This window comes from Dermochelys coriacea, chromosome 1, assembly GCF_009764565.3.
Source record: "Dermochelys coriacea isolate rDerCor1 chromosome 1, rDerCor1.pri.v4, whole genome shotgun sequence".
Classification (NCBI taxonomy): Eukaryota; Metazoa; Chordata; order Testudines; family Dermochelyidae; genus Dermochelys; species Dermochelys coriacea.
Genome location: NC_050068.2, coordinates 141,433,208 through 141,454,066, shown reverse-complemented (window position 1 = coordinate 141,454,066; position 20,859 = coordinate 141,433,208). Strand labels below are relative to the sequence as shown.

Here is a 20,859-nt window from a genome sequence, read left to right as displayed (position 1 = left end):
GGGAGGTGATTCATAAAAAAAAAAGAAGTCTGAATCCTGATTTAATTGAAAAGTCAGCAAACTTTTCAGAACAATTCTGAGGGTGAGAAACTGTTTGAGTCAAATGATTATAGCCTGCTAAAGTTGTTTACTCTCTTAGGAGCATATTATACTTTTGTTTTATTTGTAACCAATTCCGTTTCCACTATCCTTACTCAGCATCACTCGAAGCTGTGCTCGTTAATAAGCTTATTCTTGGTTTTATTATAAACTCATCTCAGTAATATTAAATAAAATGTGAAACCTCAACTGAACCAAACAGGCTGGTGTGTACAATGTCTCTTTGGAGACTGCAAACTTGGCAATTTCTGTGAGTGTCCAGTGACAGGGGACCACTGTTCAAGTGGGCTTGGAAGCTGGCATGCACCTAAAATTAACCTGGCAAAGTGAAGGATTAGAGGAGGCTGTTTGAGTGGCTAACAGATTGGTGTGACGGGAGCCGACACCCAGTTTAGCACCAGCAAGTCTCTCTCACCGTGGCAGGAAAATAACAAGGTGACCCCAGTCCTGGGTACACCAAGAAAGAATCAGAGCTTCACTCTAAGAACTCAGGATGAGTTTGCAGAGCTCGTAGAGTACATCTACACTGCAAAAAAAAAAAAAAAAAAAAAAATCAGAGCAAGCGAGTCTCAGAGCCCCAGTCAACTGATTTGGGATAGCATTATAGGACAAGAATGTCTACACTGCTATTTTTAGCTCCATAGTGCAAGCCGAAAGCAGTTGATCCAATCTCTGAGACTGGCTGCTTGATGGGGAGAGAGGAGTTGCAGTGTAAACATACTCATAGTTAGAAAACAAAAACAAGTCAAGACAAAAACAGAGTGCCTGTAATCTGAAATCAAGTTTCATACATACTTTCAGCAACTCCTTGGAAGGGCAATCCTGGAGGAGAGTATGGAAACAGCAGACTAAAACATTGGCTCCCAAGGCTCTAGGAGAATTCACTCCAGCTCTACTACACCACAGGAAGTTAGCCTTGCAATGAGCGAAACTGAATACAACTCAGTTTCTCTCTAGCTGCATCTACACCAGAGAATTACACTACTGTAGTTTACACTGGGATGACTGAACCTAGGCAAGCTGCAACAGTGCATCCTTCTCATCCCCCCCTCCCCCTCTAACTTTTTGTAAGCGAGCAGTACTTATGCATCAATAGGCAGGCAGCACTCCATGCAAGTGACCGTAGATTGTAACATCTTCTCAACAGTCCTAACACAGACTGCAGATGCCATGGAAAAACATCAGCAGTTCCAAAGTCACTTCAGCTGTATGTACACTAGGCTGTTTTGGCAAAGATCTTCCAGTGGTTCAGCTCTGTCACTCCTAGCAGTAGAATACTTAGACCTTGGCACCCATTAGCCCTTTGTCCGCTGTGTGTCATCCAAAACTCCTCAGAGCAGGAATACGCAACATGGTGGTTAAAATGCCAATGACCAGCTGTCTACACTCGCAGTTCCACCACTGGTGCTCTGCAGATGTAGTCTTGGGGTGGGGAAGAGGAAAGACGAATAAACCCAGATGGAGGGAATAAACACAAATCATCCTGAGTTTTAAGACTGGAGATTGTATTTTAATTTCTAATTAGTGATAGTACTTTAAGGAAATAACCAGTCTCAGAACCTTTCAGATCAAGTGTCTTCCTCAAAGAAGTTCTGTTTGTCTGCCGCCAGATACATTTGAATCATTAGCTTGGCTATGGAGGGACTAATCACCAAGTAGTACATTGTTACCATACTAGCAGAAATAGGATCTTTACATACAAACACAAGAGATTATCATCATCATCATCATCATCATCATCAATTATTTTTACAGTAGACAGAACTATTGGGCAAATTTGGTTTTTATTTAAAATTAGTTTTAGACTAACAGTGTCTCTTTTAAAAAAGTATCCCACAGAGTGTGGTTTGTAAAAGAAAAAAAATGTTTTTCTTACGATTTGAGTGAAGCTGAAATATACCATTTAAAAAAGGGACTTCAACTTACATAGCATCCTATTACAGCTAACCATTATTGTTTGTACAACAGCTTCATAATGCCAGTAATGCTCTGGGAACAGTGGCTAACTGATGTTGCAGAACCAACTGAATAGCAAGTACTGCTTATGGGCTTCCAATCATAACCGCGGGTATTTTAAAATCATTTCTCCTTTTCTGCTTGCTTAGCATTAATAAGACCACTAACACTTTAAAACTGAAGTATCAATGTTTTTATCATTTCTCCACCACCCCAAAAGTAGTGTGTGTGCGCGCGCGCACGCACGCACGTGATTATAGGGTTCCCAGTTCTTACTTGGCTGCCTTTTTAACTACAGAGAGAACTTTGTACAGACTTTGCAAACAGTTAAGGAAAAGATAGGTCACATTTTGGGTTAACCCAGTGAGTGACATTATCCTTTTATGCTTTACACATCTAGCCTTATAATGAGCATTTCCCCATTTAGGACTATAAGGATGGTGTTTGTGTTTGGTCCAATTGACATCTTGCTGTGGGAAAAAGTGAGATATTTAATGAACTCCTACTGCAAGAGACCAAACAGCAAACGGTAAGGAAAGCCTACAAATTGAACATTTCAAGTCTCAAGTATTTCAAGTTCTCCAGTACCAACATTTGCATATTGATGTACGCATGCCTGGGACGTTACTTACAAATCCCAATGCATGAGGAAGAGAATGCATCTTACTTCCTTTAAGTGCCTGAAATTCACTGACTGACCAAACACAAACAAAACACACCTCTCTCAGTATGCTTGAAAATTAATTAGTATAAATTTATAAAATAATTGTGTGCATGGTGAACTGCACATGGTTGCCCCAAGAAACATTTTCCTGGTTGTGTGCTTGAATGAAGTTCCACCCCACTCCACAAGCTTAACAAATTTAATAGAAGATATTTGCTTCTTCTTGACTGCCACTTGTAACTAGAGTTGATAAAAAAAGAATGAATGTTTCATGCAGGTTTTTCCTCAAGAACGTGTTTAAAATGGCAAACTGCGGCCACTGGGAGCTGCGAGCAGCCGTACCTGTGGACGCTCAGATAAACAAAGGGTCTTGCGGCCCACCAGGGGCTTACCCTGAACAAGCCGCAAACTAAGTTTGGGAGCCCCTGCTTTAGAGGCAAGAAATGTCATGTAATTTCTAAAATATCTAATGCGAATATCTAACAGGAGGAAGCATTAAAGGGATATCAATTTAAAAATCCACACAACACATCTAATTAAAAACCACTAACATTATTACAATAACCAAAAGAGTACAAGGTAAAGTTCCTTTTGTTTACTGTGATAATTTGACTACGTTGGGTTAGTTTCACTCTTCCTCTCGCACAGACACTTACTCCCTTTTCTGTGAGTCTTTCACCCAGCAAGAAGAAAAATAAAAACCCCTTAAAAGAACAGGAAGAGGAAATTCTAAAATCTCAAAGGGAATGAAGAGGCTAATACAGTACCTCTTCCCCCCCCCCCTCAAAAAAATTTTGACCATCACACTGCAAGGTGCAGCTGTTATTTTTCTGTTCAAAAAATGGTATTGCCCATATAGGAGATACAAAACCAAGCTAGTTAATAACCTTTGATTCAGCCTTTATATCCAAAACTTATTTCTATGGATGATATGTACTCATTTCACTACAGAAATCATACCAACATTTTGTTTTGAGCCACAACTATATAAGAGGTGAAATTCAATATAAAAAACCCTACAACTTGAGTTGAGGATACTGTCATCTGCAGAAGAGAGACTCACTCCTCTCCAAAGACTGTTCACCTACTGTTGTTACAGGAACAAACAAAGTAGTTTTCATCATTCACTTATGTATTGGACAACACTTCCCTGTTTAGTCAACTTCCCCTTTTGTTGTTAAGGTAAGTACTTCACACACTAACTGGAAAGAGAAAAGTGTTGTAAAAACAATAGGAAAGTAGGATTTTAAAGACACAGTAAGGCAGATGTAACACCTGAAAACACTGCCTCCATTAACTAAAGGGGGGAGGGAGAAATAGGAAAGTACAAAAACTTTTACAATTATTTTCCCTTCTGTGATATCTTTTTGGTTCTTGCTGGTTCACTAAAAAAAAAAAAATATACCATTCTGCACTGTCAAAAATGCTATGGATTGCAATGAAGCTTCTAGAATCCATGATATCTTCACTGAAACAGAATTCCCAAAAAGGATTTGTTTAACGGGGGGAATGCCTGTCCCCAACCAAAACAGCCTGGAAAAAGTACTGCTGGGGGCATTCTGAGGCCAAAAAAAATAAGAACTCCGTGCACAATATTTTAAAATTCTGCAAATCTTATTTGTCATATAAATGTAGAGGCTCCAGCATGGCATTGGGGAGCACAGGACACTGGCTGCACAGAGGTGGGAGATCACTGTGCAGCTCCCCCCCCCCGCACCCAGGACACAGACTCAGCAGTGAGGCTGCACCCAATCCACACACAGCTCAAGGACCAGGCCTGCCCCAGAAACACGCCAGAGCCCTGCCCCTCCATGCCAGGTGCCGGCAGGCAGGCAGGATCTAAGTGTGGAGAGGATAAGTGTGGGGGGATCCAGGTGTGGGGCAATCTGGGTGCGGGTGGCTCAAGGATCAGGGTGTAGAAGGGACCTGGATGCACAGGAGCTTATTGGGGGGTGGGGAGGGTTCTGGGGGCAACTGTAAGGGTACTCTGCAGGGGGGTCCAGCTGAATGTTGTTGGGGGTCTGTAGAGCTCGGCGGGGGGTCTGGATGTGGGGCTCATTGCAGCGGGGATCCAGGTGCAACTGGTTGGGGCTTGGTGAAGTGGGAATCTGGGTGTGGGTGGCTCATTGGGGTGATCCAGGTGCAGGGGGAGCGGGGCTCATTGGGGGGGGGTTTCCAAGTCAGGGGGTGAGGCTCAGCAGGAGGGTCTGGGTATGAGGGGATCTGGATGCATGGGGGTTGGGTGGATGAGGGAGCAGCTCCCTATACATGGATCCCTCCTCCTGTAGCTGAGGAGCAATGGATGCAGGAAGCAGGGAGCAGAGGTAAGTGTGCAGAGCTTCCTGCAGCTGGGGGAGAAATCTGGGGGTGGGTCTTACCCGGCCCTGGATGCCATGCAGGGGAAGACGAAGTCCAGTCCTCCCCAGCCCAGCCGGGATTAGCAGCTGAGCCCAACGCAGCATAGGAGCAACCAGCCAGGTATTCCCCAGTCCCCCCACCCCACCCCTACTTCTTTGACAGCTGCCCAAAACATACTTCTGGGGAGGGTCGCATGACCGCTCTTGTGGCTTCCGTTTGCTTCCCCGTCAGAAAGTCATTTTTCTGTGGGGAAGCAAAGAAAACTGCAGGGGATATAAATTATGTGCCTGCACAGTGACGCAGAATTCCCACAAGAGTAAAAAAGGGTGCATTCTATAACAACTAAAAAAAAAAATTTAAAATAAATATTGTCAGAGTAATTAATAAATAGCAAGATAATCCAGTGTTTACTTGCCTCCTTACAAAGCTATCAATTTAAATCTACAGACTTTGATTGGCACTCAAAGTTCACTACAGCACTCTCCAAAAGTGAAATGCATCACCCACCTAACTTACCAAATAAAGTGAATACTTTCATTGAATTTTGGCTCAAACCTGCCTCCCCATCCTTCTACTGACCAGTCCGTGACTGAAGTCAGTAGTTAAAAATCTGATCCCCAGCTCACTGTTATCACTAATTACTGCCAGGAATTCTGCACACCCTCATCTGATAAATTCAGGAATAGCTTATAAAACGATAATAAATCATGTTGAATGTGTCTACCTCTACTTTGTGTTGACCCAGAAAAAAAAAAAAATCAGCAGGTTATTTCCTGTTACCCCATTTTAAATAAGAGAAAAATGCTACTTTTAGCATTTCACTGTCAAGTCATAATAAGACTACGTAATGAAATGCCAAAAGGTCAGATTTTCAGGACCTCGCATTTTACAGTAATGTCTCCTCCCTAAAGCAACCTCAGAAAGCCTAATAAGGATAGGAAGTTTTTAACAAAAATATCTAGTTTTTAGTAAGGACAGATTTAAAAAATGTATTAAGATGATGTTTAAAAAAAGTGAACGGTACAGAGTTTAAGTATAGAAGTTTCTGGTTATCAGGGAATAAAGTAGTTTATCAAGGGGTGCAAGATTCAGTTTAAGATCAGATGGCGTAAGGAATACATAATCTGCAAAATCCCCAATTGGGGGTAAAAGGTTAACGGGTCAAAGTACAGACACTGCGCTATGAGGGTATGTTGTTCACATAATGGCTATGGTCAGGTGTGGGGTATAATGAGTGGATACGATGATGAGAATGGATTGACCCTCATTTGACAAGATTTAATGTTCAGTGGGTTTATGGTTCCAGTTCCTATGGTTCAAAGGACAAGTACATGCATAAATCCACCCCACAGATTGAAGTCATCATGCTAAATCCCAGCACGTAAGCCATGCATGCACACCCCCACCAACTCCCTTCCCATAACAAAGGGATAAACAATGAAAAGCAAAACTTGAGTCTTTTCTAGTTTAGCTACCCCCGTCATTTGCAAGAGACCAACAATGCACATTTCCAAACCAGGTCTCCGAATATGGGCACTTCCTCGTTTCGTTTCTCCAGATCGGATTGTTGTATTTCCCTCCAACCCTCCCAAACAAAAATACCTCATTTTGCCTCGCTTTATTTCCACACTAGGCCAAGCATTACCTCGGCCGGATCCCATTTCCCACCAGGACAATGGCAGAAAAATAAAAATAACCTCGCCGAGAGAAAGTCACCCAACCAAGGGACAGAAAAAGGTCATGCACGCGGCAAAGAAATGCTTAACAGCAGCAACATCCTCCCCCCCCCCACACACACACACACTTTTCAGGGACGATCCGCTAATTTGCATTAAACACGCCAGGCTGGCGAAGGAGCGCGGCACTAGGTGCGTGGCGAGGCTGGCCGCCGCTGCCGAGCGGACTTTGTGTTTTTTTCCTAGGGATCGCGGAGACGGATTGCGCAGAGAGGGACAGCAAAGGGGTGGCATGGCGGGTCACGAGGGGACTGCGCGCCCGGAGCGGCGGACGCCTCTGCATGCCTGGGGCGAGACGGGGGAGCTGCGCACGAACGGGGAGGCACAGGGCAGGGGGACCCTGCGTGCCTGAAGGGGGAGGGCAGCTGCGCACATAAAGGACAGGGAGAGCTGCACGCCTGACGGGGGTTACCGCCGGGGGTAACCTAAACCATGGGGGGAGGGGGGCCCACAGGAGACTTGCAGGCGGGGAGCTCAGAGCAGGCGGATGCCTGCGGGGGGAGTCCGCTGCGTGCCTGGAAGGAGTGGGGTGCGGGGGGATCCGGGAGGAAGGAGCGCAAGGATTTGGGGAGGGAAGCGCTCGCGTGTGGCCGGGGCCGGATGGGCAGAGCGTGGCGGCGGCTGGAGCCGCAGGAGGGCCTGCAGCAAGGAGCGGGCCGGGCCCGGCTCCCCCCTCGCCCGCTGTCTCCCTGGGCAGAGGCGGGGACGGCGAGGGGGGGGGGAGGGGCTGCGCTAGCAAGGGGGCGGCGGGGGCGCTGACCTGGGGCGCTGAGCAGGAAATCCAGGGTGCTGTGTCGCGCTGCTGCTGCTGCCATGGCGAGGCAGAGCCCTGGGCCATGCCTGGTGGCGGCGGCCGCTGCTGCGCTGCGAGTGCCACTGCCAGAGCCTGCCTCTCTCCCTGTGCGCGCGTGTGTGTGTGTGTGTGTGTGTGCGCGCGCGCGCGCGCGCGCGCCGGGGGAGGGACCCGCCAGCGCCGCCCAGTCCCCGCTGCGGGGAGCGCAACCGCGGCGGCCGCCGGGGCCGAGGCTGTGCAACGCGGCGGGCGGGCCGCAGAGGCCAAGCCGGGGAGCGGGGGTCCCCGCCTCCCCCCTTCGCTGCCGCCCACGGGGCAGGGAGCCAGCGGGCGGTAGGTGCACAGCCCGCATCCCTCTTCCCGGCCCCTGGAGAGCCCACCCTCTAGCGGCACCGGGAGAGGGGAGGAGCGGGCGCAATACAGTTGGTTGCTTGGGTTGTAAGCCCCGGAGGGAACGAAGACGGGCCGGACGGGCTCAGAGCAAAGGGCCCTCGAGCCCCGTATCCAGTCTTGGCCAGCGGCCAAGGCCCCCGCGGGAAGGAAGGGAACAGGCCCTCCTCCTCCATCCCTCCCCTGTTGTCAGGCCCGGCCTCAGGCCGGCAGAGGTTCAGGGCCCGCCCGAGACCCTACAACCACCTTTTTGTTTCAGAGCAGCGGCCCTGTTCGTCTGCATTCGCCAAAAGAAAAAGCAGGACTTGGGGCACCTCAGAGCCTAACCAATTTATCGGAGCCTAAGCTTCCGTGAGTTCAGGGCTCGGCCCATGGCTGGGGCTCCTACCTACAACTGCACTGCAAAACAAATGCTCCTAGTAGTTTTATGCGGCTCCTTTGCCGCCCTGAGCCTCGCTTTGGAACTTGATGGAGGCTGGAGTTGGGCCCTTCCCAAACCTCCAGTTGTGTTTGGAGCAGGCAGATGCCACCCCTGCTGACAAAACAAAAATACACCCCCGCAGTTCTCCCATGGACTTGTTTCACAGAAGTACCTTAGAGCGCCCGGTGATCTTCCAGCATTAACTTCATTGCCTAGCAGGGAGGCTGCCCTCACTCTCCTTCAAAACATTTAAGAAAGGCTGCTGTAAGGAAACTTTTAAAATCTCTGAATAAAATGAAAGTTGCAAGATGAGATGCTGCACGCTACAAACAGCGAATGAAAGAGGCAACATGTAAACAACGGGGGGTAGTACCAATTTTAGTTTAAGCAGCTGTGGCTGGTGTGACATCCAGAAACGTATCATTTTGTGGCATCAGGGTTACCAAAAACTTCACTAGAACATGCAACCAGACCGTAGAGGTCAATAAGACATGTGTGATGGACTAGCTAGCCGGTTGAGGCAAGCTCTGCCCATCATTTAGCAACTATCCCTAGCTTTACGATGAGCTGGCATTACTTCATTAGTGACCCCACTGGGTATAATGGGGCTTAAGTAGAAAGACTGCCCCCAGCAGTGGTGAAGCAGGGCGAGTACTAGTCAAATAGAGCTGGGAACTCAGAAGAAAGGAGGACCCGAGAGAAAGAAACAAGGGGAGTTCCCCTCCAGGAAGAGTCTGAAGCAGTCAAGCTGAATCACCATAGGGGATAGGATAGGCTCAGCTCAGGGCAGAGGGGGAAGAGCAAAGAGTTAGGGCCTAAAAGTAGCAGGAAACTCCTCGGAGGTAAACTGCCAAGAGTCCCTAGCAAAGGGAAATGGGGTAACCCTGTTCAAGAGGGTCTCTAGAGGGGCCAAGAAGCAAAAGATTTCATGAGAGTTTGAGATGAGCAGAAGTTTGGATGTTTTGAACTTCAATTGGACCTTTAGTTACCCCAGAAGGGGAGAGTGAATTATTACGTGACTGGGCTGGAGGGCTGAGCCACAGAAGAGTGGTGGTTGTAGTTCATGTAGGTACCAGTGACATAGGGAAAGGTAGAAGAGAGGTCCTGGAGATCAAATGTAGGTTACTAGGTAAGAGATTAAAGTCCAGGACCTCCATGATAGCATTCTCTGAAATGCTTTCAATTCCACATGTGGTTTTGCCTGTCTAACTGGCTCTGCAGGGTCTCACTGGATGAGATAATGGTGTTAGAAGGAGAGATTAAGGTTTACTAGGAACTAGAGGACCTTTTGGGAAAGAAGAGATGGGCTCCACCTAAACCAAAATGGAACCAGATTGCTGGCGTGTAAAATTAAAAAGGTTGTAGAGGAGTGCTTAAACTAATGGCTGGGAAAGCCGACAGGTGCAGAGGAGCACACAGTTCAGACACAGACATCTTTTAGGTCAGTGGTCTCCAAACTTTTTTGATCATGCACCCCTATCAGTAAAAAATTTTTGAGCATGCACCCCCAATATATGTATAACATATATTATGTAAATTATAAAGCATACACAAAATATAGAAATTAAAAACGATGAGATAAAGATGAATAATATTTTTAAATAATTTTATTTTATTTATTAATGGTACAAAAAAGCTTTTGCTCTCACTTAAATAAATTTTAGTAAAAAGAAAAGGAGTACTTGTGGCACCTTAATGAGCTCAAAAAAACTTATGCTCAAATTTTTGAGCATAAGGTGCCACAAGTACGCCTTTTTTTGGCGAATACAGACTAACACGGCTGCTACTCTAAAACCAATAATTCTAGTGAAAGCAATGTGATTGAATAAGCTTTATTATTTTTGAAAATCTTGGTTTTAACACTTTGTGATACAGCGGGCGCTCAGGGTGGGGTGCAGGGTCTGGGAGGGCGCTCAGGGTGGGGGTGCACGAGGAGGCTCAGGGCTGGGCAGGCAGGAGGTGCAGAGCACTTACCTGGGGCAGCTCCTGTTTGGTGCAGGGGGTGTGCAGGTGGTTCTGCACAGCGCAGCCCCACCCCCATGGCCACGATTCTGGGAGCTGCCCCGCCCCCCAGCAGGCAGGGCCACCCGGAATGCAGGGGCTTTAGGGCCCTGGGCTAAGGGGGCCCCGGCCTGCAGCTCTAAGGCCCCGTTTGGAATGCGGCCCTGCGAACACGGCCCGGGGGACTCAGGAGGAGCAGGGCCAGCCGCGCAGCCAGCGGCCGGAGAGAAGCGGAGCTTTGAAGGGAAAAGTGCCGCTTCTTTCCGGCCGCTGGCTGCGCGGCTGCCCCTGCTCCTCCACGGGCCGGAGGACTCAGGGCCGCCTCTGTTCTGGCGGCGCTCCTCCTGCTGCGCCCCCCCAATCGATAGTCTTGTGCACCCCACTTTGGAGACCACTGTTTAAGTGAGGATTTATTAAAAGGGATACTCTATCCTAGTAAAAAAGGAGAAGATGGAGTAGATCCATTCAGACAGGAACTGGAAGGAAACAAATTTAAAAAAAAAAAAAGAAAGAAAGAAAAGAGTCCCATTCAATTATATCTCATTAAAGCAGACAACTAAATGTTGACAAATTTTGTAAGTGCTTATATACAAATAATAGAAGTCTAAATGCCAAGATTGATTAACTTGAATGCCTGTATTAAATGAGGATATTGACATAATAGGCATCACAGAAACTTGGTGGAATTATGATAATCTATGGGACACAGTAATATTAGAGTATAAAATATATAAGAATGACAAAGTAGGTTGTGCTGGTGGGGGAGTGACAGAAAGTCAAATATAGTAAAAATCTGAAATGAATCAAACAGTACCATGGAATCTCTGTATAGAAAGTCCATGCTTGAATAATAAAAATATAGCAGTAGGAATATACTGCTGACCACCTGCTCAGGATGGTGATGGTGATTGTGAAATGCTCAGGGAGATTGGAGAGGCTACAAAAACAAAAAGTTGATCTCCATATTGATTGGGTTCATGTCACCTCAGAATGGGATGCAGAGAAAATTGCTAAACTCCATTAAATGACTGCTTGGAGCAGTTTGTCCTGCAACCCACAAGGGGAGAGGCAATTCCTGATTTAGCCTTAAGTGGAACACAGGACCTGGCCCAAGAGGTAAACATAGCTGACCTGCTTGATACTGGTGACCATAAAGAAACTAAATTTAACATTCTTGTAGGGGAGAAAAGACCAAAGAAACCCTCCACAGTAGTATTTAACTTCCAGAAGGGGAACTACACAAAAACAAGGAAGCTAGTTAAACAGAAATTGAAGAGAATGGTCACAAGGGTGAAGTGCCTTTATGTTGCTTGGAAACTATTTTAAAAAACCCTAACAGAGGCTCAAACTAAATGTATTCCCCAAATAAAAAAATTTTTAAAAAGCCACCGTGGCTTAACAATAGTGTAAAAGAGGTGCTTGGCAGCAAAAAAAAAAAAAAAAGCGCATCCTTTTAAAACTGGAAGTCAAATCTTACTGAGGAAAGCAGAAAGGAGAATAAAACTCTGGCAAGTTAAGTGTCAAGTATAATTAGGCAGGCTAAAAAAAGAATTTGAAGAGCAACTAGCAAGAGACACAACAGCAAAATAAATAAATCAGAAGCAGGAAGCCTGCCAAACAGCGAGTGTGGCCACTGGACAATCAAGGTGCTAAAGGAGCACTCAAGGAAGATAAGGTCATTCCAGAAAAGCTAAATGAAATCTTTGTATAAATCTTCACTGCAGAGGATGTGAGGGAGATTGCCACACCTGAGCCAGACTTTTTAGGTGACAAATCTGAGGAATTGTCCCAGTTTGAGGTGTCAATAGAGGAAGTGTTGGAACAAATTGGTAAATTAAACAGCAATATGTCACCAGGACTAGATGGTATTCACCCAAGTTCTGAAGGAACTCAAATATGAAATTGCAGAACTACTACGTGTGGTATATAACCTATCACTTAAATCAGCCTCTATACCAGATGACTGACGAATAGCCAATGTGATGCCAATTTAAAAAAAAAAAATAAATAAAAAACACACCTCCAGAGGCAATCCTGGCAATTGTACACTGCTATGCCAAATTTCAAGTACTAAGCAAATTGGTTGAAACTATAGTAGACACACATAGATGAGCACAATATGTCAGGAAAGCGTTGTCAATAGAGCTTTTGTAAAGGGAAATCATACCTCACAAATCTATTAGAATTATTTGAGGGAGTCAACAAGTATATGGACAAGGGTGCATTTGGACTTTCAGAAATCCTTTGACAAGGTCCCACACCAAGGGCTTTTAAGCAAATTAAGCAGTTATGGAATAAGAGGGAAGGTCCTCTCATAGATCAGTAACTGGTTTAAAAAAAAAAAAAAAAAAGACAGGAAACAAAGGGTAGGAATAAATGGTCAGTTTTCCACAATGAAAAGTGGTAAACAGAAAGTCCCCCGAGAATCTGTAGTGGGACCAATGTTAATAAATAATGTGGAAAATTAGGTAAACAGTGAGGTTGATAAAGTTTGCAAGTGATACAAAATTACTCAAGATAGTTAAGGCCAAAGCGGACTACGAAGAATTACAAAGGGATGTCACAAAACTGGGTGACTGGGCAACAACAACAAAAAAATCACAAATGAAATTCATTGTTGGTAAATTCAAAATTAAGCACACTAGAAAACATAATCTCACATATACATACAAAATGATGGGGTCTAAATTAGCTGTTACCACTCAATAAAGAGTTCTTTGAGTCATTGTGGATAGTTCTCCAAAAACATCTGCTCAATGTGGAACAGTAGTCCAAAAAAGCTAACAATCTTATGAATTGTTAGGAAAGGGAGAGAAGAAAACAGAACATATCATAATACCACCATATAAATCCATGTTTCACCCACACATTGAATACTGCTTGCAGTTCTGGTTGCCCCACCTCAAAAAAAGAAAATAGAATTGGAAAAAATACAGAGAAGGGCAACAAAAACAATTGGGGTATAGAATAGCTTTCACACAAGGAGAGATTAAAAAGATGGACTATTAATCGTAGAAGAGACAATTAAGGGTGGATATAATAGAGCTATATAAAATCATGAATGGTGTGAAGAAAATGAATAAAGAAGTGTTATTTACTCCTTCTCATAACACAAGAAGCAGGACCCACCCAATTAAATTAATAGGCAGCAGATTTTAAACAAACAAAAGGAAATACTTCTTCACACAATGCAGTCAAACTCTGGAATTTGTTGCCAGGGGATGTTGTGAAGGCTAGAACTGGGTTCAAACAAGAATGAGATAAGTTCATAGAGGATAGGTCCATCAATGGCCGTTAGCCAAGATGGTCAGGGACACAATCCCATGCGCTGGATGTCCCTAAAATCTGATTGCCAGACACTGGGACTGGACAACAGGGAACGGATCGCTCAATAATTGCCCTGTTCTATTAATTTCCTCTGAAGTATTTGGCACTGGCCACTCTCAGAAGGATACTGGGCTACATGGACCATTAATTTCACCCAATATGGCCATTCTTATGTTCTTAAGACCCAGAAAAGAAGTCAGAAGAAGATGCTAGCTGGGACTGGTCATTGTAGGGCCAGGGCAGTGGGCATCAGAGGAGTGTGAGAGCTAAAGTCCCCTGAAATACTGCATCCAGGCACAACGGGGCACCCTAGACATAAGGACACATCCATACAGCATGCAATGGGTTTTTATAATAAGATATGGCATGTATGACAAAGTTCCTCCTCTACCTTGGTGGGTCTTGCGCTTATTGGCGGATTTGCTCACCTTGGAGCTTCACAGCAGCCCTCAGTTTAGCCATTCTCATGAACCTACAGTATAGGTCAACTCCTCCTGTGTCTGACCAGGAGTTGGGAGGAACCCGGTCCCACCCTCTACTTCAGGTTCCAGCCCAGGGCCCTGTGGAATGCAGCTATCTAGAGTGCCTCCTGGAACAGCTGTGTGACAGATACAACTCCCTGAGCTACTTCCCCATGGTCTCCTCCCAACACCTTCTTTATCCTCACCGTAGGACCTTCCTCCTAGTGTCTGATAATGCTTGTACTCCTCAGTCCTCCAACAGTCCACGTTCTCACTCTCAGCTCCTAGTGCCTCTTCCTCCCAGCTCCTTACACACACCACAAAACTGAAGTGAGCTCCTTTTTAAACCCAGGTGCTCTGATTAGCCTGCCTTAATTGATTTTAGCAGCTTCTTGGTTGGCTGCAGATGTTCTAATCAGCCTGTCTGTCTTAATTGTCTCCAGAAGGTTCCTGATTGTTCTGGAACCTTCCCTGTTACCTTACCCAGGGAAAAGTGACCTACTTCACCTGGGGCTAATATATCTGCCTTCTATTACTCTCCTGTAGCTACTGGGGAGACTGGCTGGATCCCCTGATGCTCACTCAGCGCATGGGGCTCTCCAGACCTTGTACTCCCCGGCGCATACTTCAGGAGGTGAAGACCGCTTTGCCGCCCGTTGCTTGGGTTTATCTCGACTGGGTCCTGCACGAGGGCACGCCCCGCCCACCCTCTACCCCAGGCACGCCAGACCTTTTAATTGGACCCCCTGACCCCTTCACTGTAAGCCGGCTGCACGAGATACAGCCGGTCTGCTTTCAAACTGCACCAAGAAAACATCTCTACACGCTCGTGCTCCACACCCTTCACGCCCGCACCCTCGTGTCCCACCCCTATACAAAATGGCGGGACCTCCTGCCACCTTTGGAGGGTGAGGAGCCCCGGTGGGCCAGCCTATATTCCACCTTAGTCCTGAGGCCCGCCGGGGATGTCAATTGGCGGAGCCGTGAGCACGGGCGTGTTCTTGGCACAGTTCACCTCAATCCCAGACACCTGCCCCTTTTGCAGCATGAGGGAAACCCTGGCACACACATACCTGGAGTGTGCCAGGCTGCAGCCCCTATTCCAGCTCCTCACCAATATTTTATTATGCTTTTGGTTGCACTTTTCCCCTCACCTTCTTATTTATGCACTCCTTACCCGTGGCCCCACAAAGTCACGGGATCTCCTGGTCAACGTCCTCCTGACCCTAGCTAAAATGGCCGTCTATAAAACCAGAGTGAGGAAGTTGGCCGATGGAGTCTCCTATGACTGTGGGGCATATTTCCAATCCTCGGTCCATTCACGTATCCAGGCAGAGTTCCTCTGGGCGGCGTCCACTGACTCCCTTGATGCCTTCGAGGAGCAGTGGGCGCTGTCTGGGGTCTCTGCTCGGTGTCCCCGTTCGGTTCCCTTCGTTTGACCCCCGACCACACTCCTGTCCCTGTTATTTCATTAGTTGTCCCCCGGAATTTTTTGGCATCTAGGTCCTGTGGATCCCCCTTTTAGGCTGGGGGGGGGGGTCCTTTAGCAGTGGACGGGCTTCGCCCGCCCACTTCCCGGATCCCAATAGGATTACTCTCCTGTAGCTACCGGGGAGACTGGCTGGATCCCCTGACGCTCGCTCAGCGCATGGGGCTCTCCAGACCTTGTATTCCCCGGCATGTACTTCAGGAGGTGAGGGCCGCTTTGCCGCCTGCTGCTCGGGTTTACCTTGACCAGGTCCTAAGGGAGGGCGTGCCCCACCCACCCTCCACGCCAGACCCTCCAGACCTTTTCATCGGGCCCCTGCTCCGTGGACCCAACCAGCCCCCCCCGCCCCTTCACCGTGAGCTGGCAACACGAGCTGCAGCCTGTCCATTTCCAGACTGTGCCAAGGAAACATCTCTACATGCTCGTGATCCACACCCTTCATGTCCTCACCCTCGCATCCCGCCCTGACACAAAGTGGCGGGACCTCCTGCCACCCCTAGAGGGTGAGGAGCCCCGCTGGGCCAGCATCTATTCCACCTTGGTCCCGAGACCCGCCAGGGATATCAGTTGGTGGCTCCTTCACGGGGCCGTGAGCACGGGCGTGTACTTGGTGCGGTTCACCCCAGTCCCGGATACCGGCCCCTTTTGCGGCGTGAGGAAAGCTCTGGCGCACGTCTACCTAGAGTGCGCCAGGCTGCTGCCCCTATTCCGGCTGCTCACGAATATTTTGTTAAGATTTTGGTTGCACTTTTCCCCTCACCTTCTTATCTGTGCACTCCCTGTCCGTGGCCCCACCACGTCACGGGACTTCCTGGTCAACCTCCTCCTGGCCCTGGCTAAAGTGGCCATCTATAAAACCAGAGTGAGGAGGTTGGCCGATGGTGTCTCCTGTGACTGTAGGGCCTATTTCCGATCCTCCGTCCGTTCATGCCTCCGGGCAAAGTTCCTCTGGGCGGCGTCCACTGACTCCCTTGACACCTTCGAGGAGCAGTGGGCGCTGTCTAGGGTTCTCTGCTCGGTGTCCCCGTCCGGTTCCCTTCGTTGACCCTTTGACCTCACTCCTGTCCCTGTTGTTCATTGGTTGTCCCCCGTTTGGCTTTATGTCTATGTTTATGGCTTTATTTGGCTTTCCAGGTCCTGTGGACCCCCCTCTTAGGCTGGGGGGGGGGAATCCTTTAGCAGTGGACGGGCATTGCTTTGCCCGCCCACTTCCTGGATCCCAATACGATTACTCTCCTGTAGCCATCCGAGCCAACCCTGTCACGCATGATTTTCAAAAGGGACTTTTTAAAAAAATCACTCTTTCCAGTGGAAGTAATAGTGGTATTTATTTAGGGTATAAACAGATTTCTTCCCAAAAACTTACCTTTTAAAAAGCCATTGATGAAGACTGGCTCCATGTTCCAGCAGGATTTCACAATAGCTGATGTTACTAAAACCTTGATCGTGCAAGGAGCTCCATCACTGTGGACCATTCTGTCCAGGTGGAGCTCCTTGCAGGAACAAGGTCTAAATTTTATAACCTGGTGGTGGGTCACAGAGGTGATGCATAGGATTTGAGGTAAAAACACATTTTTCAGAGGGTAAGTTTACAATTAGTCATTTAACTACATTTTTGCTTCTTGCTCTGAGGCATTCAGCTCACTTTATAATTATCTCAACACTCACTATCGGAGCAAATCACAGGTAGGAGGCCAGTTCACCCAGGATCTGCTCCAGAAGAGGTGCCCTTCAGTATAAAGTACATTGTGAGGGATTGAGGGGATTGTAGTGCTGCAATGTGACCACAATCACCTCCGCTCTAAGAGCCCACAGAAAGCCAACTCTACCCCAGGTGAACAAGGATGGCCAGAAAAAGTAGAAATTAAAGCCCTCAGCAGAGATTAAAGCTATCTTTTCCTAAGCAAGCATAGGAGTGATGTTGATGCTTGTGCCCAACAGGCCAGTTAGGCATGTTATAGGAGAATTTGTTTCAAGTTAATTCTGAAATTCAGGAGCACTACTTGCAAGGGTAAGATTAACAGGATTTGGTTTTAGTTTAGAGAGATGAACACAACATTTAACAATAATTACACTTACTGATCTTTATCAGGTTTCAGAGTAGCAGCCGTGTTAGTCTGTATTCGCAAAAAGAAAAGGAGTACTTGTGGCACCTTAGAGACTAACAAATTTATAAGAGCATAAGCTGAAGTGAGCTACAGCTCACTTCATTGGATGCATTTGGTGGAAATGCATCCGATGAAGTGAGCTGGAGCTCACGAAAGCTTATGCTCTAATAAATTTGTTAGTCTCTAAGGTGCCACAAGTACTCCTTTTCTTTTTGATCTTTATCAAGGATCCAATGTCAAGTACTGTCTTACAGAATGAAGTGTAGTAGCTTCTAGGTATAAAGACTGAGTTATTCATTGTTTTGCTGCTGCCCTCTCACACCAGCTCCACCAGAGTAAAGGGGCCATAAAGGTGGCTGATCCAGCCCCCGTGGAACTGCTGTGGCACAGGAGTGCCTGTGACACGGAGCTAGTGTAACAGCTTGTCACCACCATCCCAAAGAGCCCTAGGAGTAAGAGTGGCTGGCTGGAGAATGAGGGTGTGGGTGGAACACCGTAACTTTCCAGATTCCAGAAGGCAGTTGGGCACAAGGTAAGGAAGCCTTCATCTCAGCACTGGGAGCCAAAATATAAAGTTCCCTCTGGCTAGAGTTTGCCCCAGAATAAGACCTGAAGATGGCATCTAAACTGTAAGAAGTGTTTTCCTAATTGTGGCTTGTAATATATAGGACTTTCCAGAACAACTCTTTTCCATTTGGCATTTATATATATGCATGAAATATACAATCATTGCCTTCCTAGGAGGATTTTTATATGATACAATTAAAAGCATTTTAAATTTAATTATAGGTGGGGCTGGTAGCACCACGTACCATGAAGGCTATTTGATACTTCCCATTATAAATCTTTTTGTTCCTTGTAATTTAGCCAGACTTTAACTGTGTGGGCTAAAATTTTCCATAACAGTGTTTTGGGTTTGTATTTTTAGAGGTGGGGGGGGAAGGTTATGCAATACATGTAAAGTATATTCCACTCTGAAGTTTGAAGGTTGTGTATGCATTCAGAATGCTGCAAGCTTCTCAATTTCTCTCATTATATTACACACACACACACACACAATACTACATACATTAAAAGACATTATAAAGGTTGTAAAGTCAAGCACTTGAAAGCTAGGAAATGCCAGAATTAAGGTTGCCTGTCTCTTTCAGTGCACAGACTGGACCTGCTTTGGGGATGAATCAGGGGTGCGTAAGTTAAGGAGACTACTGTCTGTGGGACCACTGCTCCATTTGTTGCAGAAATTAAGTGTGTAGTGAATGAAGTAGGGGACTGCAGAAAGAGAAGGGATGGTCTATGGTTAAAGTAGTTCAATGCCGCCCTAGAGAATTGGATTCTATTCTTGCCTGTGCCACAGAATTCTGATGTGATGCTAGTCAAGTCACCAAATTTTCACATGTTGTGTATTCCTCATTTTCTGGTGCCTGACTTTAGACCGTGGGATCGGCTTCGTAGAAGTGCTGAGCATTCACAGCTGTAACTGAAGTCAATGGGAGCTGTGGTTTGAACATATAAAGTACTATATAATGTGAAAACCAACTCTTGGGCATCCAAAATTAGTGGATATTTTTGATTAATCTCTCTGTGCCTTAGTTCCCTATCTGTAAAATGGGGATAATACTACCTCCTCATCTCATCAGGGTGTGGAAAATAAATTCATTAATATTTATGAAGTACTCAGATACTATATTGATAAGCACCATAGAGAAGCCTGTGAGGAAATTAATAATTCTGTCTTCAGAGCAGGGTTTGAATATTATGCAGTAAATATGGCAAAGAGCCACTCACTGAACAATGCTGAGAAAACAAAATATTGAATAGCTGCTCACTGAGTGAACACCGTTTATTCTTTGCACTGAATGAGTCTGGGGGCTGTGGAAAAATAGTCTGTGATCATGTAATTAAAAACTATATGATAATACATGCGAGGGAGCCAAATTAAGATCGCACAGGCAACCTTAATATGTCATTTCCTAACTTTTGAGTGATTGTTTTTGTAACCTGAATGTTCTTACTATTTTTGTGTGTGAGATTCCATTGCTTTTTAAAAAGCAAACTTTAAAAAAAATCCATCATGTAGCTTTGTCACTCATGAGTAATGTGGCCATCCCAAACTCATGCTAATTAAAACCTTTAAACCATACAATATGTATTTCCTGTATACACACACATATGCTTGATCTTGCATGCTTCTGAGCACTGATGAACAGGAGCACTCAACATTCTCTCATAAGAGGCCTTTCAACAGTACTGTAAAATATACACTGTGAAGTGTGCCAACCTTTAAGACCACACTAAAATAAGTACTGGTTAGTAATAGAAAAGTGGGCATACCTGGGATTGGAAGCATATATGACAAAATTGTGGTGCGTGCCCTGATAGAAATCCCATCCCTTTACACTTCCCTTCAGCTGTAGACACGGGCTTGGCTTTTCACCAGTGATATGCCTCTGGCTTTCCAAGTCTTTAGTATTTGCTTCTGGTTCATAGAAATCTGCTATATTTTTCAGGGCCTGTTTTGGAAGAGAAGGATTTGGAAAAGGCAGGATCTCAGAAGGTATTTTGGGGGGAATTGAAGGTAAAACTTACAGAGGTTGGGGACATAAGAATTTATAAGCATTTACAAATATTGTGTCTTGTAATGCGAGAGAGAATTTAAATAGAATGTATTTTCTAAATGTGTCATCTGTTTAGATTAAACTTGTCTAAAAACGGAATTCACTACTCTGACAAAGCTGGGCCTTTAATTTATTAATTATCTAGGTTCTGATACCAATCCCCCTGGTATATCTGAGTATGTTCCAATTTGTTAGAGCAAACACAAGATCTCTCCCATGCCCTCCCATCATTTAGGGACTTAGGTACAGATTTTGAACAGTATTTAGGCTTTGGTCCATTCAAACAGAAAAGTCTAAGATCCAGATCCTCAAAGGTATTTAGGCGTCTAACTCCAGTGATTTCAAAGGAAGTGACGATCTGGGCCCAAGTGACTTAGTCATCCAAGTCCCATCTTCAAAATTGATTTAGGCACTTAGGACTCTAAGTGTCTTTGAAAG

At 45.9% G+C, this 20,859-nt stretch overlaps 2 protein-coding genes across 10 annotated transcripts in view; one reads left to right on the top strand and one right to left on the bottom strand.

Annotated features, from left to right (window-relative positions):
* The window catches only part of SMS (spermine synthase), a 73,015-nt gene extending 65,313 nt beyond the window's left edge, over window positions 1-7,702 (bottom strand). For both annotated transcript variants that reach the window (XM_043504771.1, XM_038379638.2), the window contains exon 1: window positions 7,574-7,702. In XM_043504771.1, the coding sequence (XP_043360706.1) occupies window positions 7,574-7,628 (55 nt within the window). In that variant the 5' untranslated portion in view covers window positions 7,629-7,702. The remainder of the gene's footprint in view (window positions 1-7,573) is intronic.
* LOC122458000 (translation initiation factor IF-2-like) overlaps window positions 7,627-20,859 on the top strand; it is a 34,813-nt gene continuing 21,580 nt past the window's right edge. For 2 of the 8 annotated variants that reach the window (XM_043504780.1, XM_043504790.1), the window contains exons 1-2: window positions 7,650-7,939; window positions 20,314-20,381. In XM_043504780.1, coding sequence (XP_043360715.1) covers window positions 7,650-7,939; window positions 20,314-20,381 — 358 coding nt within the window. Of the gene's footprint in view, window positions 7,940-20,313; window positions 20,382-20,859 lie in introns of all 8 variants that reach the window. The other 6 variants (XR_006277814.1, XR_006277815.1, XM_043504803.1 and 3 more) reach the window with 5 other exon arrangements.